This window comes from Acanthochromis polyacanthus, chromosome 3 (genome assembly GCF_021347895.1).
Source record: "Acanthochromis polyacanthus isolate Apoly-LR-REF ecotype Palm Island chromosome 3, KAUST_Apoly_ChrSc, whole genome shotgun sequence".
NCBI lineage: Eukaryota > Metazoa > Chordata > Actinopteri > Pomacentridae > Acanthochromis > Acanthochromis polyacanthus.
Window position 1 is genome coordinate 19768664 of NC_067115.1, and position 22067 is coordinate 19790730.

General features: G+C 40.5%; 1 protein-coding gene across 1 annotated transcript in view; it reads right to left on the reverse strand.

Moving 5' to 3' along the window:
• Positions 1-5366: 5366 nt before the first annotated feature.
• The window catches only part of LOC110961498 (alpha-1,6-mannosylglycoprotein 6-beta-N-acetylglucosaminyltransferase B-like), a 163194-nt gene continuing 146493 nt past the window's right edge, over positions 5367-22067 (reverse strand). Inside the window, 9 exon segments of the mRNA XM_051945508.1 lie at positions 5367-6486; positions 7531-7814; positions 10126-10200; positions 13630-13746; positions 14543-14689; positions 14930-15088; positions 18397-18402; positions 18896-19026; positions 20109-20242. Coding sequence (XP_051801468.1) covers positions 6288-6486; positions 7531-7814; positions 10126-10200; positions 13630-13746; positions 14543-14689; positions 14930-15088; positions 18397-18402; positions 18896-19026; positions 20109-20242 — 1252 coding nt within the window. The 3' untranslated portion in view covers positions 5367-6287.

The window sequence follows — 22067 nt, forward strand, 5'->3', positions numbered from 1 at the left end:
ATACTTATTTCAAGAAGAATATTGGATCCAATTAGTTGACCCCCAGTAATATTTTTCTCTAGTGCTATGTCCCAAAATATTGACTTGCTCCATTAAATAAAAGATCTCAGTCCCATTAACTTAACAACATTTAGTTATTTTCCGTTGGGTCACACTGAGAATTATACACACACTAACTGCAAACAAAAATGTTGGTGTTGATATTGTTGGGGTTTTTTGTATTTTGGTGTTTAGCTTTCATTTCATGTGAATGAATTAAGTAATGATCATTTATGGTATGTTGTCATCAGACATTATGCTCCTGGCTGTGATTGGAACTTTTCCATTGGCTGCAGCCCACTCAGATGTGTGTGTGTGTGTGTCCACGGAAAGAAAGAACAGATTTTCTGCACAGGGCTTGAGTATTTTTTTTTATGATCATTGTAAATATTTCACTCAAGAAGATGGATGAATTGCAGAGATGAAAAGTATTCATTGCAATGCGAATTGCTTCTCCTGTTAAACTGCAATCACAGTGAGCTGGTAAATGGGATGACATTTTTTTCCCCATGCTAGTGCAGGTCAATGAGGATTTGATGAATCTACTTTGGCATTCACATTTGTGATTTATTATTCATTGAATTCTGCACTAGTCACTAGGATTCAGACCAAGGGCACTGCTGTATTTCTAATACACAACACAACACAATACATATGACACATAGTCATCATTTAGTAGTTAATTGCTGAGCTGTGAGTATCTAGTTAATCAGATTAGGCTTAAAAAAAGAAAAAAAAACTATTTAGATGCTGTTATTACTGATAATGTTTTACACCAAATATCAAACTGAAAGAACTTTTTTATTCTAAACCTATCAAACATTGGCCATTTTGCATAAATGTACTTAAATATAATGATTCCTATAAAGTGTAAGCAAAAAAAAAAAACACAGTTAAACACTTGTTTAGTGTAATAGAAGTTGTCTCTGGTAGACAGGGAACCATACAACAATGTACCTGGAAGACTTTGGAACATGTGGTGAAAAGGAGGACAGAGATGTTAGTGATTTGGGACATTTGGACTTAGAATCTCTCAGGAAGACTCTGGAAGTCAGTGTAAAAATATAGTGTGGAAAGACCACGGCTGTGGTTGAAATAAAACCAGGTGTTTGTTGTTGCTCACACCCTTTTATATCTGTAATGTGAATTTCATTTTGGCTCTTTAACAGTGGACAAGCTCTGTAGCTGGAGTTACTAAGGAGGATCGTAGAAGTTTGACCATCCTTTCCTCATGTTTTTTGTGGACCTGGAGAATCCTCAGCCCAATCCTCAGCCCAATCCTCAACTATGGGATGTTTAGAGTGAGCAATCCTTTCCAATATTTACACCTAATTCTATTTATCCATCTGCTATCATGTAGAAACAGAATACACCCACATTGATAGCTTTCAGGTGTTCTACTTGGTTTCAGGATCACCATGATATCTCAACTGAGCTTAATTTCTTACTGGTTTGCAGGACTAAGATAAGTAAGCCTCATAGAAATCTCTATCATGGTGGTCCTACACTAGCTAAACTCCAATAACGCTGTCTGTTTGCCAATACAAAAGCACCTGCCTCTTGGGTTGCTACAGTATTAAACAAGAAAAGCACTCAGAGAGCGCAGTACTCCACCAAGACTGTTCATTCCCTGACCTTGTGCTGAGTACAGGTATGTGTTATGCATGTGTAGGGATCCCGAATCGCGTTACCTAAATATGTAGCCCGCCACCGTTTATTGATGGGACTCGGAAATATCCCCACAATTCAATCATTCCTTGTATCATTTCCAATAAGTCGGCAGTGGTCGATTTGAAGTAGGATCGTGATCATCAGCAGGCAGCTAACAAAGTGTTCGCTTGTTGTCATAGTTACGGTGACACTGTGCTGGCCGCTATATCTCGCGATGGGAAATCTTTAACAAATCCATTGATCCAGACTATAAGCCGCATCACTGCCAAAATCTAATGAGGTGATTCTTGTGTCATTTCTGACCTTCCGTAAAAATTTCATCCAAATCTGTTAGTCCGTTTTTGAGTAATGTTGCACACGGACAGACAGACAGATTCACAGACAAACATACGCTGATCGTCGCATAACTCTGCTGCATTCCTTGGCAGAGTAACAATAAGAGATTTAACCTTGTGGAACAGTCAGCTACTACATCTAATCTACAATACCTGAAGTATGTATTATCTAGGAAAATGGTATCGGCAGACACAAAATAATAAATTAATTTGATAGGATCGGGAGTATATAAACCTAAGATTGTTAGCTGTGGTACTATGGTATGCTGGGAGTTTGTTAACTCCCCATCTTCTCTGCATCAAACATGATTTGTGGGTGCTGGAGTCTGCCAAGGCTGCCTCTTGTTTCCAGTCCTGTTTGTAACACGACCTGAAGTCACAGCTGGGGTGAGAAGAGTGTCCAGTTTGGGAACCTCTGAGTCACGACTCTGCTTTTTGCAGATGATGTGGATCTGTTGGCTTCATCAGCCTGTGATCTTCAGCATGCATTGAGGCAGTTTGCAACCAAGTGTGAAGCGACCAGGTCTGAGGCCATGGTTCTCTGCCAGAAATCGCTAGATTGCTCTCTGTGGGTTAGGGATGAGTTGCTGCAGACAGATTGGTGCAGTGTCAGCAGCAATGCAGGTATTTTACTGAGGTGAAGAAGAAGCTGAGACAGAAGGTAAAGCTCTTGATTGACCAGTCAAACTTCAGTCCTCGGTAGTGACGGAAAGAATGAGATTATGGATACAAGCAGCCAAAATGTGATACTTTCAAAGGGTGACTGGACTTAATCATAGAGATAGTTATTGCTCCTTTGTGTTGAAAGGAGCCAGCTAAAATATTTCAGGCATGGGAAGTGCCCAGAAGGCAGCGACTGGGAGAAAAACAAAGGGGAAATCCAGAACTTGCTGGGTAAATTACATGTCATCTGCCCTGGGAACACTTTAGGATCTCCCAGGAGGAGCTGCAAAATGCTGCTCAGGAGCAGACATCGAAAATGCCCTGCTCAGCCTGCTGCCACCATGACCTGACTCTGGATAAGTGTAGGAAAATTGAGGGATGAATGAACATAATAGTATTTACAATTCAATACGGTACAATATTTGCAACAAAATGGAAGTTTAAACTGCCTTGACTGGCAGCCAAACATGTAACTGGGAAATGAAAGCTATGTTTGGAGTGCCTAAAAATTAAAATCCTCATGATCTCCACAAAGTCCAACCTAATTTTTTATACTAGAATTGGTTTGTATTTTTTACTGCAGCAAGCATGCAATGTGTTTACATTTAGTAATTATTTTTTTATATGGTACAGCAGTTTTCATTGTTTGTAGCTTAGTCCGCCATTCCCACCCTGAATTGAAATTGCCTGCCTACACACGAGGGAATCACAGGAAATGATGCATGCATACACTCTATTGTTACTGTATTAAATTTAATCTCACAGACATCAGGGTATATACATTTCAAAGTGCTGCATCACAGTAAAGTCATTCAGCTGAAACAACAGCAGCAGCAGTTACAGGAGATGCAATGTGCACTGACAAGGAAAAGTAAGTGAGCCCTTGTCTGCACTTATGATCTGCATCCAAGTAACAATTAGGAATATGAATATGTTTTAACTGATAACACACATATAACTTTATTGTTCTTGTCTATAATGAATACACTGTTTAGACAAAAGCTAATTGAAATCAGGAGTTGGCAGAACGGGGGTTCAATCAATCAGTGAAAGAATGAGAGGTGAATATTGGAGTGACTTTGATTTATAGAAAAACACTCAAATATCACAATTTTTTCTTCACAAGGAGATTATCCTGATTTTAAACATAGAAACAACAAAGAAATCTCAGAAGACTTATGGTTATGAAATTATTGGCTTTCATAAGGTGGGAAAGGCGTCTCAAGACGTTTGGATGTTCGTTTGTATACAAGTTGTCTGTAAATGGTAATGATTTACTGCAATTCTATGCCATTGTTCATAGAGGAAGGTACACAGTTCATCCAAGAGCATGAACAGCTAACGGTCTAAAGGAATCATTGAAGTTGTTGTCAGTGGCCAGACACTGTGGGGGAAACTGCTGCTCTCCAAAACATCACAGCAGTGTCTCAAGAGCGTCTGTACAAAACTACTGGGAAAATGTTTTGTGCACTGATGAAATTAAGGTTGACTTGTTTAGGACAAGCATGCAGGGACATGTGTCACGTAAAAAGAGCGATGCACACCAAAATAAAAGCATCGTTCCAACAATGGAAGGGGCATTATGATTCAAGGCTGGTTTGCTGCCTTTGGGTCTAGACTGCTATACATAATATATTTCTGGATGTCAGAGTGACTGTCTACTAGGTGAAAATCAGTAGAAGATAATCCCAAACTGGCAGCATTTTTAATGTTTAATAGGTGCATGTCAAGAAGAGCTTGTTTAATAAGTGATTATTTGTTGTGTGTTATTAGCTAAAGCACATTCAGTTTGTGAGATGAAAATTCAATCAAGTTTTTTGACCAGTTAATTAATAAAAACTTGTAAATCCAAACAGTATACATACTTTTTGTGCTCTGTATATTATAGCTCTGACAGCATCTAGAAAACGGAATTTTTGTCCATTTCTGAGGGGCTGCAGATCATTTTTAAATACTGCACAGAGTCATGGTATGAAGTCACAGCTATTACGTGCTGTTAGATGAAGAGCTCCAGGCGACAGTCTGCGCACCTCCAACTCCTCAGCATGATAATCCGCTTCAGTGATCCCCACTACTGTGTGTAAGATAACTAGTGGTGCATGCAGCATGAAGCATCCGTCTGCAGCAGTACATGGCACAATGACAAAAGGTCAGTTGTTGATTTTTGTTTTTAACTTGGGCTGTGTGGTAAAAACATATTGCTGTAGTTAGATATCTTTGCTTTTTTTGTTGTATTTCTGACAAAGTAGAATTCTGCAGCTTGTGTGCATCCTGTGAAGTATTGAACCGTATGTGCTGGTATCAGCCACGACTGAAAAGTGAAGGATTATAACTGTAAACTTTTTGGTGTCAAACAAAAAAAAGTCGTTACAGCAGTTACAATTAAGTCATTCACATATGCTAAAGCCCGTATCCAACTGATGTAATCTTTCTTGATGCTCAAATGAGATTCTTAAAACTCTCTATCGCACTGACAACTTTGACCTATGCTGGCTGTCAGCTTCATGTGAAACAGATCAAATGTCTCCCTCTAAAGGTGGATGGATTGATGCAAATCTGGATGAATGTGAGTGGTGGAATGATTCTAACAGATAGGAGCAGGTGCTACCGTCCAACATATGAACATAGGGAGGAACTGACTGAAGACCACACGCAATATAAAATCCACTGACACTTTAATCCATTCAGATTTTTTTTATTTTATGATTTTTCCATCACAAAGCCAAGAGGACTCTTTAAAAGTCCAGTTGAGAGCTCTAAAGGCTTATTTATTGAAAAATAATCTTGTGCCCTTTATCTTTGTCCTCTCTTCTCCTCTTTCATTTTCTGACCAGAGATGACTGCACTGACTGATGTTGCCTCAGACTTGGGCTTTAGTCTGATAGATGGCTCTGTCCGTCATTGAAGGAGGAGGGGAAAAAATGCTTGGGAGATAACTTGGTTGTCCATCATCCTTTGTCCAAGTGCAGAGAGGAGATTGGATATTGACCCGAGGTTGCCTTCTCCAAGCCAAGATATTTGAAGACTCTGTCATGGAATGACACTATAGTCCCAATAATCAGTTTCTCTGCAGTCGCACACTTCTTTAAGTGTAAATTTTCCAGCTTAAACCCATTATTTTCAGGTGAGATGGAGTCCTTAAAATGAAATGTTGTGTATAATATCATCGATCAGCATTTTGTAGAAACTATTATGCTGTAATCACGGGGGTTAATGTGAGATTGTGAAGGCTTGGCGAGTGGTAAGCCAGCCTTTGTCCTCAGGGGGAATTCCCTCTGCTTGTTCTAGAAAGTCCTACTGCTCTGTCTCCAACCTGCTGCAGTATAGTGAGGTGTTATAACGACTACAATCCTCACTTACAACCTAGCAGGTACCCAAGCTTAAGCTCTTCAAATCCATGCAAGCCTGTTCCTCATGATCCTACATTTACTTTTTCAGGGAGAGGCGACCTCTGCAGCATCAGATAATTTGTCACAGCTCTATGCTTGTTCTGGCCTGTGGCTGCCTTCCAGTATCCCTCGCCCCCCACCACCAACCTGCTTCTATTTCTTTCGTGTCTGTCCTTCAAGTGTCCCGCCATTATAGACAGTCTCTGCACAGTGCCACCTGCCCGTGGCGGAAGTCCCTGCAGGGGCAAAGACGTCTGTATTTAGGGGAGTGTCCTGCACAGCTGAAGAGTAGGGGTTCCCGCTGAAGGCCACACTCCCGTCGCACCACGGAGAAGGCTGGAAGGATGTGGTTGATCTCAGAATCTACCACCTCACACTGCACCTCTAACCTGAGGGGGGGGGACACAGAGCAGTAGAGGTCTAGAAGTGCAATGAGCAAAACCTCAACATACAGAAAGAAAAGAAAAGTGACAGATTCCACTACTTTCACACTATGTATGCTAGTTTTAGGAAAAAAAAAAAGACTGAGCGAAGTAAAGAACTGGAGAGAGCGGAGAAGCGACAAGAAAGTTGGGAAAACTATGAAGCAGGTTTGAGATGTGAGTGGGAAAAAGATAACTTGTGTCAAAAAAACTACAAGGAGGAGTAACAGAACAGAAACAAAGGAGAGTGGAACTGTAAACCGAGGAAACAGGAAAGAGTAAAACACAAAAGATACCTGGAGGATGAAATAAGAGCAAAGAATAAGAGTTAAAGCTGAAAACAGTCAGGAGGGGGATGTTTGGAGGAGAGACACACAACAGCAGGCTTTCAGTCTCAGAGCTTGAAAAAAAGACATCAGAAACTCAAGTTTCTGCTTCAACAGCCAGGAACTGGTACAGTAAACACAATGAATACCCAGTCAGAGTCAGCATCACCTGTACTTAGTGCAAGTCTACATTTGAAATTAAGAACTGTTTAAATACTAATTGTTTATTAAGTGAAGCATTCATTTCTAACATAATTTTTCATTGAATTTTTAGATCTTTTTGCAGCTTTACACATTGCAATTTCAACTATTTCCGCACAGAAACAAGGTTGAGTTTCAGTAAATATAAGAGATGTTTTCCATCCGGACAGTGCAGAAAGATAGATTAGGATTCTGTCATAAGGAGTCTTTTGGATCCATAGCCTTTGATTTTGTGTGGTACGCACAAAGAAAAAAAATACAGACTCACTGCTTGTTCATTTCCAGTTCTTTTTATATTCCATGGAGACATGACAGACTTTGAACCACAGAAGGTCTTTTTCAGGTAAAGCTGACAATATCTGATGAGAAGTCTTGTGGGAATGGAGTGCCTTGGTAAGGAAAGGCTGCTTGTTCCTTACTGCTGACTGAGTATTTGGCTGGTAGATTGCACACAACTTCGATACATTACTGTCGGCCAACCTACCCGTGCAGAGCCTCCTTGTTGTTGATGAAGCGGAAGTGAGCAGGTTCACAGATGAAACCAGCTGACTGGCAGGACTCCACACAAGACTGACCCTCCTGAGATACAAGCAGCCTGAGGGAGCTGAGAGGAGGCCAGGCAGTGGGAGCTGTCACATTGGATGCCCAGCTCAGGGCTGTGGAGTTGGGTAGGGGCACGAACAGAGGTCCCGTCATCCTGCTGCCACCAGCCGAACCCTGTCTGGAGAGGTTGGCTGAAATGAAGGGAGGCTCTGGGGCACAGAAGTCCTGGAGGCGAAATGCATGACAGAATTAATTTGAGCAATCGTATTATTACGGTTCTGTAGACCATTAGAAGGATACATAATAGTGTGTAATTTACCGTCTTTACACCAAAAAGTACCTTAACAGAAGGTTCTTTCAGACAGCACCTGGTGATGCCGACCTTCTTCATTTGAATAGACAATTTAGAAGGTCCCATGCTGTCACCACAGCTACAAGCTGTATCAGTACTGTCGCAGACTGTATCATATGCTATAGGTTGTACTGTAAAACTGTGCCTATATGTACAGGCAGCAAGGCCATGGTCAGCCAGTCAGGAGAGTAGCAGCAGCAGCTTCACCTCTCAGTTTGTGTGTCTTCACAAGATGCCTTCAGGCGCAGAATTGAGTGTTGGTCACTGAACACTTTGCCTAAAGGCATTTATGCATGTGTTGCAGTCCAGTGCAACACGCAATCACTGTAGTTACACATGTAAAATAAAAGCAAATAGACTTACAATAAAACTGTGGGTGGACACAAGTGTACACAAGCAAATGCAGATTTTTGCTTCTCTAAAGATACAAGTTAATTTTTCAGACTGAATGTATAATGGTATGCACAAGGCGGATAGATGAGAATTGAAGCCAAAACTTAGGATGCCTCCCTGTTCCATCCATCCATTCTCTATACACAGCTTTATCCTCACTAGGGTCGCAAGGGTGCTGGAGCCTATCCCAGCTGACTCAGGCGAAGGCAGGGGACACCCTGGACAGGTCGCCAGTCTGTCACAGGGCTACATATACAGACAAACAATAACTCTCACATTCATACCTACGGGCAATTTAGAGTAATCAATTAACCTCAGCATATTTTTGGACTGTGGGAGGAAGCTGGAGTGCCCGGAGAAAACCTACGCATTCACAAGGAGAACATGCAAAGATCCCAGGCCAAGCCGGGATTTGAACTGGGGATCTTCTTGCTGCAAGGCGAAAGTGATAACCACTAGACCACTGTGCAGCCCCCGCCTCCCTGTTGATGTGCCATAATTTTATCAAAAGACAAGATGAGATAAAACTTTATTAAACCCAAAGGAAATTCTTTAACAAATTCAAAGAAACCAGCTTGCAGCTTAAGATAAAGAACACAATGTGCAATTAATGCAGCAATCTATGCTAGTTGACATCATGAACAGTCGTAGATTAACTGGTTGTTTCTTCACTGCTGGCGTGGAGGTGTAAGTTATATTCACATAGTGCCTTCTGCATTGATGCCCGTGGTTGGAGCTCTGTTGTTGTCATGGTGACACATCGAGGGTCATGATGGTAAGCTGAAATAAAATCACCCCGCTAATATGTAAGCGGGAAATATCATTGAGAGTTCACAAGAGCGCAACTGCCCTTTCACTTCCTACATCTGTGGCACAGCTGACAGTAATTATGGTAATATTTCTTTCATCCGTACAGGATATTTCAAAGCGTGGCACGGCAAAGCATATTTCGTAAAGCATCAAAAACAAGGCAATTGAACTGGGTTTCACATAGAAACAATGTTCTTTATATAGGATTAAATAAAAACATGAAATGGATTATAACATGAGAAAATCCAAGAAAGTCTAGTAGAACAGTAGGTGATAATTAAACTGACTGCTACAGCAGGCCAGTTCATCATTATTAGCAATCCATATGTGCTGGCAAATAAGTTTTCTTTTGCACATTAGAATACGTGAAATAATATTAGTCAAGAAAGCACAAATGCTTATCAAGTCTTTGTACTAGTTTCTATGTTAAATCTAATATAAGCAGTGATGTAATTTAACTTTCTCTTGTTTGTCCTTTCACAGTTTCTGTGTCCATCAAGATGCCAGTCAGGAGCTAACAAAAGCTGCTGAGAGATCCTTCTTGCTACTTTGTGTGCCATGTCGAGAGGGATCATTGGGAAAAGGGGGAAAAAAAACCATTCTTTTATCCCAGTCCTCCATCACCAACATCCCCACGCTTCTGCTCTTTCTCCTTACTCATCCCTCCTCATTAGTGTCAAAAGACATTCTGCTTTTAGAGCCTTAGGGCAGATATGCGGCTTGTAATGAGAGTTAGCACATAGATTAATCATGGGTCCACATACATGAGACACTAACACACACACAGGCTGCAGCTACACAATATTCAGGGTGTTGAATGCCCACAATCATGAAATATTGAGCAGAGTGGGGAGTTTGAAAGCTTCTGAATAGAGTGTGTGTACAAGTAGAAGGGAGGAGTGGAGACTAAAAGACAGAATCCCTGCATGTGTTTTGTCCAGTGGCCTGCACAGATTTGTAGCGACATGAGCCGGACCTTACCTGATGCTGTATGTAGGCGTGAACTCTCTCCAGCATCCCCTCGCAGGTGTACTCATAAGGCAGGTATGGCTCAACCTGAAAAGCACAAATAAGCACAGTGCTCACCCCCATTATTAATGTAACATTTCGCCTTCATTAAAGTCCGCCTTTTTTCTCCCCCCCTTCGCTTCATTGTTCACATTAATTGCAATAAATTGTCTCTTCTCTCCTTGTTAATTTCAGCAGATGAATATTTCCATTGTCAGGTTTCTGTGACGCCTAATCACAGCATGTCACTGCTTGGAAAGTCATTAGGCTTTATTTGCATACCAATAGATCATCGCCTGTTGTGATGTGCTGGTTTTAAAACTAAAGCACAATTTTGATTGGCCTAATTAGCGATGAGCTGAAAACACTATATATCTTTTGTGTTTCTCGCTAATACCAACATGTTCAACGCATGCGAGCAGACTGTCTGACACTAAACTGGTAGAATGGAAAATAGCTGCAACTACACTGCCAAAATTACTAAAACAATTAATTGGCTGATTTAATGAACTGCGTTATTTTTGCTGACATCAAAAATGTGTGCAAAAACATCAGGGAAAGCTTCAAAGCTGACTTAAAGGTGCAGTGTGTAGGATTTAGTGGCAACATCGGTCTCCTTTCAGGTGAGCAGGATTGCTAGGTTGCTAAAAATATGCCACTGCTTGGTTTGTCCTTTCTGGGCTACTGTAGAAACATGGTTGTGCAACATTGCTCTGAAGGCAGAAAGGCTTATTCTCAGGTAACAAAACCACAACAACTCTACTTTTCAGGTGACAATACACTAAAGAAAACAATTTTGAATATCATATTGCTTGACAGCTTGCCCCTGAATCTTACTCACTCTACCTTTTAAACACGTTGTTCCAAAATGTAACAAGAGAAACACTTTTCTATACTTCCAAAAGTAAAGATCAGACTTCAGACAGATCAAAGTTGCTTGTCTTTATGCCTTAATGCAAGACCTGCCTTTGCAAATGATACACGACTCGCTAAATTGCATTTCCAATCCGAAATCAAAGCAGTCTAATGTTCAACCATGTGTGAAATCAGACTTGGCCCATTTTCGAGCGAAAAACCACTGCGAAGCAAGTGTGCGGGGATGATGCAATTTAAAAAGTTACACACGCTGCAAATCTGATCAAAGCCTTATGTTAATCTACTTTGTAAGCTGCAGCAGAAAGTAAACATTTGGACAGGAGGGACAGACGCACAAGCTTCCTGCAAAAACAATCCACTTAATTCTTCTTTCTGTCAGCGTCCTCATCTGGCTTTGCTTAACGAGGCAAAGTCACTTAGAGCCCTTGTTTTTATAGGTGCAGCCTGGTGTGGCGATTTTGAAATGCTGCCAGGAACAGAGGCAGCAAAGGGCAGTAACCTTTATAAGGTCAGCAGGCATGTGGCAAAAGAATGACCTCCATGGTTTAAAGAGTGTGCCGGATACGTGTCTGAGTGGCAACCCTGTCAGTGTAGTGGAGGATTGAACTGAACAAGACGTCAGGCTTCACATCTCTTACTAATCCTTAATCATTTTAGAAAGATAAAAGTTCACTGATAGCTGTCAGTCTCAGGGACACACAATAGGAATTTGTTCAGCAATGCACTAATAAAACTGCCATTCTAGTGGAGCTAAGGTTATGTATCACACTCTCACACATAAACAGACTCTCACTCTCATTCTTGCACCTGTGACTTCTCCACATTTCTATATTTTCAGAGGCTGCATTTTCTTCTCCCTCCCTCTGACTGGAGCTACCAGCTTCTCCATACTGAATATTATTTCCCTCCTTTATCTAAGTCCTCTTTCCTTTTTCTGTCTTTGGATGATTTAGATTTTACTCAAATATGATGCATATTTGAAAATACATTTGCTAGATTTTCTATCTTTATTATTTCATTGGTGTTTACACAAACAGCTCTGAACTCTTGCGCTGTTGCTACTTTTACCTTCCGGTCAACCAGAATCCAGGATTTTCAGCGATCATGCTATAATGCTACAATGAACTATAATTTGGCACTGCAGCACTTTCTAGACAAAAAGGAAGAGGATATTTGTGTAGGATGAGGGAAGAATGGCAGAAATGTACATAGAAAGAGAGATAGAGTAGGGACAAAAAAGAACTGATGAATGAAAGAAAAGAAGGCAAAAGATGGAGAAAGGATTTATTGGGACATGGGGACTTGTCAGCTAGCCAGAGATTGCTTTGTCCTGCATGACTGAGCATGATCCTCTGCCACACACACACACAAACTGGGCGAGTGTGTGTGCGTGTGCACGACTTGAAGTTAATGGCTGTAAAGTGCAGGTGAGGCTCTGTGTGCCGATAGTCCTGATCTGTGCAATTTCACTGTCTGGGTTGTGTCTATGTGTTTGTGCGTGTGTGCTTGGATAAGTGTAAGCACAAGAATATAATCTGCCTGTGTGTGTGTGTGTTTGCTGGGGCATTGTGCCTCCAGTGAAGGGTGAAGTGGTCCATCAGCTCTTTCTCAGTGGTCTGTCAGCGCAGATGGAGACAGCGCAGTCAGCCAGTGTTGCTGAACTGTAGCTTGTCTGACAACACAGACAAGACGGAGAGATGAAAACACACACACATGCACGCACCTCCACTCGCACACAGTCGGCACTAACGACATCACCTTTTGTCTAATCTCCATACACAGTACCTCTAATCTGCTGAAGGCACAAATTATTACAGAATGTTTAAAGGATCATGCAGACAGCTGTCTTCCTGTTGCACACGATCCCTCGGTTCTCTTTATGAATCAGAGATTGATGCTTTGTCGGAGCGTTACTGTGTCCTGAATTTATTATGAAATACCATATATAACACATGGAAAAGATATATATGATTCATGGGATGACATCTGGCGACAGTAGTGAATGCAATAAGCACATTTTCTTCAAATGCATCACTTCATAGCTCTAAAAATACCTTAAATAATGCAAACTGGATATATTATTGAAAACCACGGTACTGTTTCAAGACAACACAAGACACGAGGACGATTTTTTTTCTGTACTGGCACACTGGCTGAGATGGTACTTTCTATGCTGTGCAGTGATCCACTGTTTCATCTCTCAAAATTTCATGAACTTGTTCCACCTGCAACTTTATTTTCTGTAAAGAAAACATTTTAACTTTTGTAACATAACTCAAGTTTGAATATAAATGCTTCATACTTTGGATACTTTAGAGTGCAAATTTGCCTGCTTGGCACTTGGGTCTTTTATTTTAATGAGAACAGAGAGCTTTTGTTGCTGTGCAGATGTTTAGTTGATCCCGGCCCTGAACTCACTTTGCATCGCTCTGTTTCTGTTTGTATATTTTGCACACACAAAAAGATCTAAATGTTAAATGATATGAGCCAGATAAAAGACTTTCTATGCTTATATCCTGGCATATCCTCTGAGAACAGAAGAGACAGATTTCTTGGGTATTAGACCCTGAACAAAGTATCTTTCACTGTATGTGTTTGTACCTTCATCCTCATAATTTCCCTGATAGCAGAGTCAAACTCCACGGAGCTGTTGTAGTCCACTGTCATGACATGAGGTCTGCCGATGTACTGCTCTGCATACGGGTGCTGGGAGAATACCTACAGAAAACACAGACAGGACTTACAGTATGAGTTCTAAGGCAGGGTAGCTAATTCCTACGCTTTTGGTGAGAGACATCTGATTTCAGTCTTTGTCTCATACTCTCATGCGGCTTAAATAAATCTCAAATTAGAATAGTCTATCAGGAAGCCTTAGAGCTCCTCTTTCATGAAAATAAAAATAGGTTAAACAGGTTTCTCTTTACACTAGACAAAGACTGAACATCAAACTTTTTCCACATTTCAGCACCAACAACTGACCATAAACATCACAGAGAGCACACACAGACCTCTCAAAAATCAGAAAACACCTGCTTTGTTTGTTCAGTTTTGATTCAACAACAACAGCAACATGATGCATATGAGTTCTGTGTGTATGTACTGTATGTACATTATCTGCATACTTACTGATAGAATTATGAATCATCCCCGTCATGGTGACAGGATTGATTTGAAAATAGAAAATAATATTGTGTACTTTTCTACACTTTAGACAGGTCAGCTGTCACCTAAAATCACAGTTGAATCTTTTGTTCTCAGTTTGACTCCTGAGCTTCATCACAGCTGTCTGGACATTTTTATTTTACTGTTATTTATTTGGGATATTATTGCAGTATAGGACTTTATGTGTGAACATTTCCCCCTCACATTCACATCTATTATTATTAGAAACCAAAATATATAAAATACATATCCTTCTATCTACTCAGAAAATTAGTCTAATGCCAGTGGCAGCGTGGCCAAAATATTCACTAGCTGATGGTGAGAAGAAAGAAAACATCAACAATGAACTTACCTCTCGAGATGTGGGCTTGCCTCTGAAAAACTCATGATTTAATGAGCTGTGAGGCGGGTGGAATTTGGGCTGCAGGAAAATGCAACCATTAGCTATTGCTTCGAGAGGAGCCGGGCCTTCGTAGGGGAAACCGAAACCAATGAAGAGCTAGAAAAAACAATCAGAAATAGTTGAATGTTTATAGATCATTTACAGCGGTGTGGCATGTGCCGTACAATTGCCAAAACCAGTTTCTGAAAAAAATTTAAGAAATACATAGTGTAGGCCTGTAAGAATGACTGAATTCAAGCTGCAGATGAAGAATCTGTGTTCACTGTGAATGACAGTAGTTGTGCGGATTCTGCAGATGAAGTCTGTGTGCAGGTAATATTTTCTTCACTCTCTTGCCTTGGCCTTGCGCAGTAGTTGCTGGAGCTCATGTTGGGGCAGCAGGCCGTGATTCTTCACAAAGGCAGGAACCTCTGGAGGTCTCTGGGTCTCATAGTACACTGTGCCATGAACTTCCATGTACCTGTGGAGAATCTGCAGGAAACCCTCTTTACCCTGCTGGAAGAGGAGACAAAGATTGGGTTGGTGAGATCAACTGTGAGGAGACAAGACAGAAGGGTGGATGGGAAAAGAGCTGTTCAGAGAAGAAGAGCACAGTGAAAAATATGAACCTGAAATTGTGTGTACCCTGTGCTGAGTCTTTTTTTTTTTTTATTGTGTTAGCTGTCTGAGAGTGTAGCTGTCAAGTTTTGATAACATTTTGTGAGTATCTCTTAGCATTCAAGACTTTGTTTCTCATTGACATAAAAACCTCTTCTGTATTCAGAAACAACACACTGACACACAGTCAGGTCCCTGGCCGTTCAATTGCTTCTGACCCTTAGATGCAGAATCCGCTGTTGTAGAGTTTTAGCACTGAAAGTAAAAAAAATATCATCGGTCCTTGAAATCGGCAGACGGTGTACTAAAAGAAACATTCATTTGAGCAGAGAAAATGGACTGCCATTAAACTCAATAGGTATCTTTGTTACAGTATAATTGCACTGGGGATTATGTGGGTATGACATGCAACAAAGTATTACTTGCATTTCCTCACAGTTGTGTATTCATCTCTGCTTATTTTTCCAAAAATATAAGTCCATGTTGAGCATGATGGCTGGGAGAACAAAAACCAGCTAGCATCAGTTAACAACCAAAACTTAATCATGTGAATGGAGCATAACCTCGACCAGTGTATTGACCGGCCAGCCGGTGTTAAGTAGCTTACTGTATCCTTCTGTGCTGTGGCCCCCCCCCGCAGAGCCATAATTGGAGGCTGTAGCAATCGATAGCTTCCTCTGTGAGGATTTTCCCAGCCAATTAGGAGATTAGCTCAAGCGCTAAGTGCAGCAGACAACGACAATGAATTAGCAGGAGAAACACAGCCAAGGAAGAGTGCAGATTCCATAACTTGCACTTGCGATTCTCTGTCTCGCTCTGTGTGTGTGTCCAAGTTAACTCTCTCAATGTGCACTGGATTAGGAGTGGTAATAAGTATGTTCTGCTGCGCTGGCTTTTGTCCCTCACTTCATTTCTTGCAATACAGTTTTAAAAAGGGCTTGGAGTAAATTAACGTGTTGATTTGTGCTTGCATGACAGGTCAAGAGATACAAAAAAAAGCACCTTTTAATGGATAGTTATGTAGAGTTAGGATGAAAATGTGGAAAAGGGATCAAGCGAATGACATGCAGCTAATGTCCAGCCAGCCAGAAGCCAAACCAGGGACTTGGCAGCAAAGGGCATTTTCACCCATGTGGTATGAACCCTAATCAGCACGGAATAATTTCATTTTTTTGGGTATGCATAAACTGTGACATGAACATAACAGGATATTTGGTGAAAGTAACTCTTACCTGAAGCTAATGAGCATCACGCCAGGGATAATAATGGTCCGCCACAAGACAGAAAGAAACAAAAGAGAAAAGTAAATCCAGACAGAATTGTAGATAAACAACTCTGCAACAATGGTTAAAAGAAAAAAGAAAGAGGAGGCAAAAATTAGACATGGCATTTTCTGCCCTTTTCACCAAGCTTTTTCAGATTATTGTTCTTTCCTAGCCCCTCATCGCTCTTTTGAGCTTGTCTATTTCACAAGTAACAACTGTAAAGGCATCCAGGGAATTATGCAGACAGACAGCAGAAAGAAATGGCAGCGAAAACATCTTTATAATCATTTTTACAATGGAGGCATTGCAACTGTGCTTCTCCACATTATGCAGATGAAAAAGCAGGCTGCTTTTGAGAGGGAGATTGCCCGTAAATTAAAGCTGTACAGTAATGTGTATATAGAGCTGCATGAAGCTGAACTATAATAGTGCAAATAGCGAGGTATGAAATATGCCGCATATGGTCTTAGCTATTGTGTGAATGTGTGTGTTGGCATACATCAGCACTAAAACAAACATGTGATAATGGTTTACGAACTTTAGATGAAAGGATACTTCTTCATGCAAAACCATCAGGAGGCATCTGAGCTGAATATCTGACCAGATGACGATAACTAAACAGCCAGACTCACAAATAATGATCTTCAGTGACAAAAAGGAAACCTGTAACTCATAGTATGACCCTCACTTAACCCTGATCTCACCATTAGGAAGCAACAGAGCAGCTCTGACCCGAGTACGTGTAAGCTTTGATCACTGTAATGGTAACTGATGCTGAAATCAGCCCAGGAAATGAGAAATAGTAATCCAACATCAGTTATTAAACATTCATTATCATTACTTACTCTGAGATAAGGACATTTAATTTTAGTGCATCACATCTGTGTTTAAAAAGTGAAAAGTCTGGTTACAGTCTGTGGAAGACTTTCAAAATGTGGAAATTGAGGAAAGCATTGCAGTTCTGGTGGCATCCGGTGAACGTCATATATCACATCTACAGCCACTTTTGCAAATTACCTGAAAACATTCAATAATAACTTAGTCTTAGCTTATATGCACGTGTCACCTCTCTTGATTCCCCTTAAGACCGAGTGAAAATCTTAGAAGAGCAAAAGTACTACAAAAAAATACTACAGGCTCCAGGATTTAGCACCAACTAGAAGTCAACAAATAAAGTTGACAAGAAGATTAAAGCAAATTAATGCAGTACAAAAGCAAAGCAAGGGAAGAATAAGAAGGAAAAGAATTGAAATTGGTTGCTGCTAAAGTGTAAAATATTAATATATGACAGGCACAAATCTGGCATCATTGGGTTGTGGCGACATAGCGGCTCCATTCTGCCTGGTAAATGTAAGGTCTCTTTTAAAGATAAAACATTTCAATCTGTATAGATTAAACAAGATACTTTCAACAAGTGTATTAAATGTTTACTTACTGCACTAGGATAACTGTAACTCCAGTAAATGTGATTGTAATTCCACTGTGTTATTACCTACCATTTTCCCTGTGGGCTGGGAACAGACACAAAATCAATGGAAGTCTATAGTGTGTGGGGGTAAATGGTCAGAATGTTTGTAAGTGCAGGCGGGAACCGAAACTATTTGCATCGTCAGAAATCCAGAGAAGGTGATTAGGAGCACAATTAAGAAAACAGTCCCATCAGGATTCTATTTTGAAGCTCCCAAAATGCTATCTGGGACAGCTCTTCAAAAGCTTTAGTTCATGGAAGAAATGTTGCAAGACACTAAAACAACCTTTCTCGAACCACCTTGAAAAATTGCTCAGAAGTTTCCCTACAGAAGAACTGGTGCTGCTTTAAAGGTTACACCAACTACTGATTGTTTGCTGAAAAAATGTATTAAGTTCACCGATTAATGAAAACTGTGAAAACATTTATGTGTAGTCTGGTTTTGTGTAAAACATTTGCACAATATTGTGTACTTGTAGCTAGAAGATGAGATGTAATGTATACATTTGCAGGGTTGCATCATATATATATATATATATATATATATATATATATATATATCCAAGGATAGGTGCATGAATATGTGTATTTGCATGGCTATCTTTACACACATATGTGTAAGTGCATGCGTTTGCTGTATAAACTTCTGTGTCCTCCAGGAAATTCTTTATGGTTTTTGAATGGAAACATTCAAGAGCAGCACTATATGAAAGATTAACCGTATCAGAGACTTAACTAAGACAGCTTTCAGTTTGCCATTATTGTAGAGAGCAAGCCATCCCTTGCCAAAGTAAGCTTTTGTACAAATACGGGATCTGTAGCATCAGTTGAATGTTATTTTGTGTATTTTGTGTGTGTGTGTGTGTGTGTGTGTGTGTGTGTGTGTGTGTGTGTGTGTGTGTGTGTGTGTGTGTGTGTGTGTGTGTGTGTGTGTGTGTGTGTGTGTGTGTGTGTGTCAATCGTTGTCTGTACCTTCCACATGCTGGCCTCTTTCCCGTACACTACAGCCATGTTGTTGACTTTGTTCTGCTGGATGCTCCTCTTCTCTGTTTCATTCAGCTCCTCCGAAACAAAGCCCATGAATGAGTTGTCTGGTGTGTGAGCTGAATGCGTGTCAGTGCATGTGTGTGAGCAGCAAGGGAAAGTAGTAGTAAGTGGAGGGAAAACAAAACACAAAGAGAGAAGGAGAGAATGGGAGAAAGAAAATTTGTATTGTTAGTGAAAAGGCTGGAAAAAACGGAAAAGAACACCGTGGCTCAGTTCAATGGCTCAGTCAGTGTGATTATTGCCACTCTTAGTATTATGAACAGTGGCAGTCATAAAGCCAGCCGCTGTTGGCTATGCGAGTCCTGTATTTTACATGAGTTTTTGTATTTTGCGGAAATGAGACCAGGTACATTTACGATTTCATAGCTATTAACTGTAAAAGCGGCATTTATTGTATCACCACAGTTGCAGACTATTTTTATTTTTACGGCATTCATTGTCATGCATTGAATAAATGGCAGCTTTTCTTGCTCTCTTACAAATATGGAGCAGTTAATAAAGGTTGACTCTGTCATTATATCTCTGGACCGTGTGAAACGTGGCTGTCTACAGAGGGCCACATATCGACAATATAATGATCCCGCTGTTGAGTGCCAACTACACAGCGGTGCGAGCTGAATGTGAGAACAGAGGAAAGTTAAGCAATGTTTCAGTCAGGAAGTCAAGAGAAACAGCGACGAGGGGTTTTGAAAAAGCAGATCAGACATATTGTGTAGCATGTGACAGAAGAAGAAGAACAGAGCAGATAAAGCACAGATACAACTCGAAGAGATGCTAGAAGGTGTGCTGCTGCTGAAAATAGCTGCGTTAAACACTTTGCTCCAAATTAATGTGAACAAGCAGCCAGACCTGTCAAAGAAAGTGAAAACGTTGGAGTCATTTCATCGTATTTAGGATGACTGTCAATTGATGGCAGGTCTGTGTGTGTGTGTGTGTGTGTGTGTGTGTGTGTGTGTGTGTGTGTGTGTGTGTGTGTGTGTGTGTGTATGCAAAAATACAGACTTGAACTGATGAAGAATTCTACATATAATGTGCAAGTCAAAATAATGAATTCTTTACTACGTAGTTATATTGACAGCGTGTGTAGTATGCAATCAAAGTGAGTGAATAAAACTTGAGGAAGTGAATTTGCTCTTACGGAACATGGTCATGTACTGTCTGGCGTTCAGGTTCCAGTAACCCCAGTTGGTCCGGTAGCCGTGCAGGGTTGCATACTCCTCGTGATTGTAAGCTGGCTCCGTCCCAAATGTGTCAATCACTCGGATATGACATCTGTAAAGGTGCAACACAACCTCTTTTATACACTCATGCTGTGAAAAATCAGCTCGTGTAAGCACATATATAATTACAGCTATGTTATTCAGCCGTCAGAAACTGCTTTTGCATCGATTACGGAGGCTTCATATCGGAGAATATAATTTGATTGTCCTTGTATATTGTTGCATACACTGTGTTAGTGAAATGCTCATGTATTACTTATAAATGCTTCATAGATGGTTGGCAGTAATTAAAATATTGTGAACTGAAGAGTGTGATCCTCACACATCATTTTGTCATTTTACGCAGTTTGTTGATTTCTTCAGTTGCATTCACAGTTATTTTATCTACAACATGACATCATCTTAGGTCCTGCCAAGAAAAATCTGAAATGTTTATCAGTCTCCATCACATCATAATTACTTCTTTACCCTTCTACCGCTGAGGCTGTCCCATATGGTATAAATTACTAAGATTGTGAGCAATCTTAGTATTATACCATGTGTGGTATAAATCATTCTGTTCACAGCTTTCATGAGAAGCTTAAGGCACTAATAGCATAGAATGGTAACAATGATCAGTCTAGATATTAGGATAAACTGATTAGATAGACTAAATAATATATATTTTTAAAAATCTTAACAAATAATATAAAACTAAACACAGAACCATAGGTAGACTGTACTTCATGCTGGTAATACACTATACGATGATAGTAATATACTACATTACAGCTGCAAATTATCTGTCTTAAAAGCTATGCAGTACATATAGTACAGACAGTACCTGAAAATTAGCATAATGTAGGAAAGTAACAGTATTTTGTATCTGCAGGCTTGTTGAAGCTGAAAAACTAAAAAAAAAAAAAAAATCCGAGAAGCAGTCAAATAACCAAAACAAAAACAGCAACCAGCAGTGTGGGAGGTTTGACATGAGAATGACAACAAAAAGACTGATTTTTTTAGAGGTTCGAGTTGCAATAGGTTGCTGATAGCGTTTCCAGGTGAACGCTTTAAAGCAGAGCACTGAAGCACAGCTGAAGTTCAGAATCATTCAAGCACGCACATGCAGGTGCACATACACATGGACATACTCTTTAATACACACACACGGGTGCACACACACGCACACACGCACGCACACTCACAAAGCTCACTATGCTCTTGTCTGCACCAGTCACTGCGTTCAATCTGGCCTGTCTGTGAGCTCAGGGGGATTAGCAGAAGCTAAACGGGTCAGAGTCCACTTCCTCAGCATTGAGACTCTTTCTTGGCAGACAACTTTGTGTGTGTGTGTGTGTGTGTGTGTGTGTGTGTGTGTGTGTGTGTGTGTGTAAAAGAGGAAGAGTCTGTCCAATAAAAGCATTCAGATCATCTGAAGTGCACTTCAAAGCTAATTTCCTTTCATACCTGTTTAATAAAGTCAGAAACCGTTTCCAGGCTTTGTAGCTGAACATGTAACTACTTCCACATGACAACATTTTGGCCTTTTACTGGCTTTATCAGATAGGTTAGTAGAGAGGCAGACAGGAAAGTAGGGAAAAGAATGGTCGGAAGAAAGGTCGTGAGCTGGAGTCAAACCCAGGCTGCTGCACCGGGAACTATAGCCTCTGTTGAGCTACCTGGGCGGGATGTACATGCTAGCATTTTAATGTTCATATGCCACGATTAAATTATTTTTAGAAAGTGCATCATGGAACTGTAAAGCTACAGCCTGCAGAAAACCATTTTGCCATCATCTGCAGCTTCCATATGACCATTCTTCACCTTTCATTCTTAGAAACCCCACTGACAATTTTCTTATCAGATGACATTTGTTACCATGACATTGGTTCCTCACT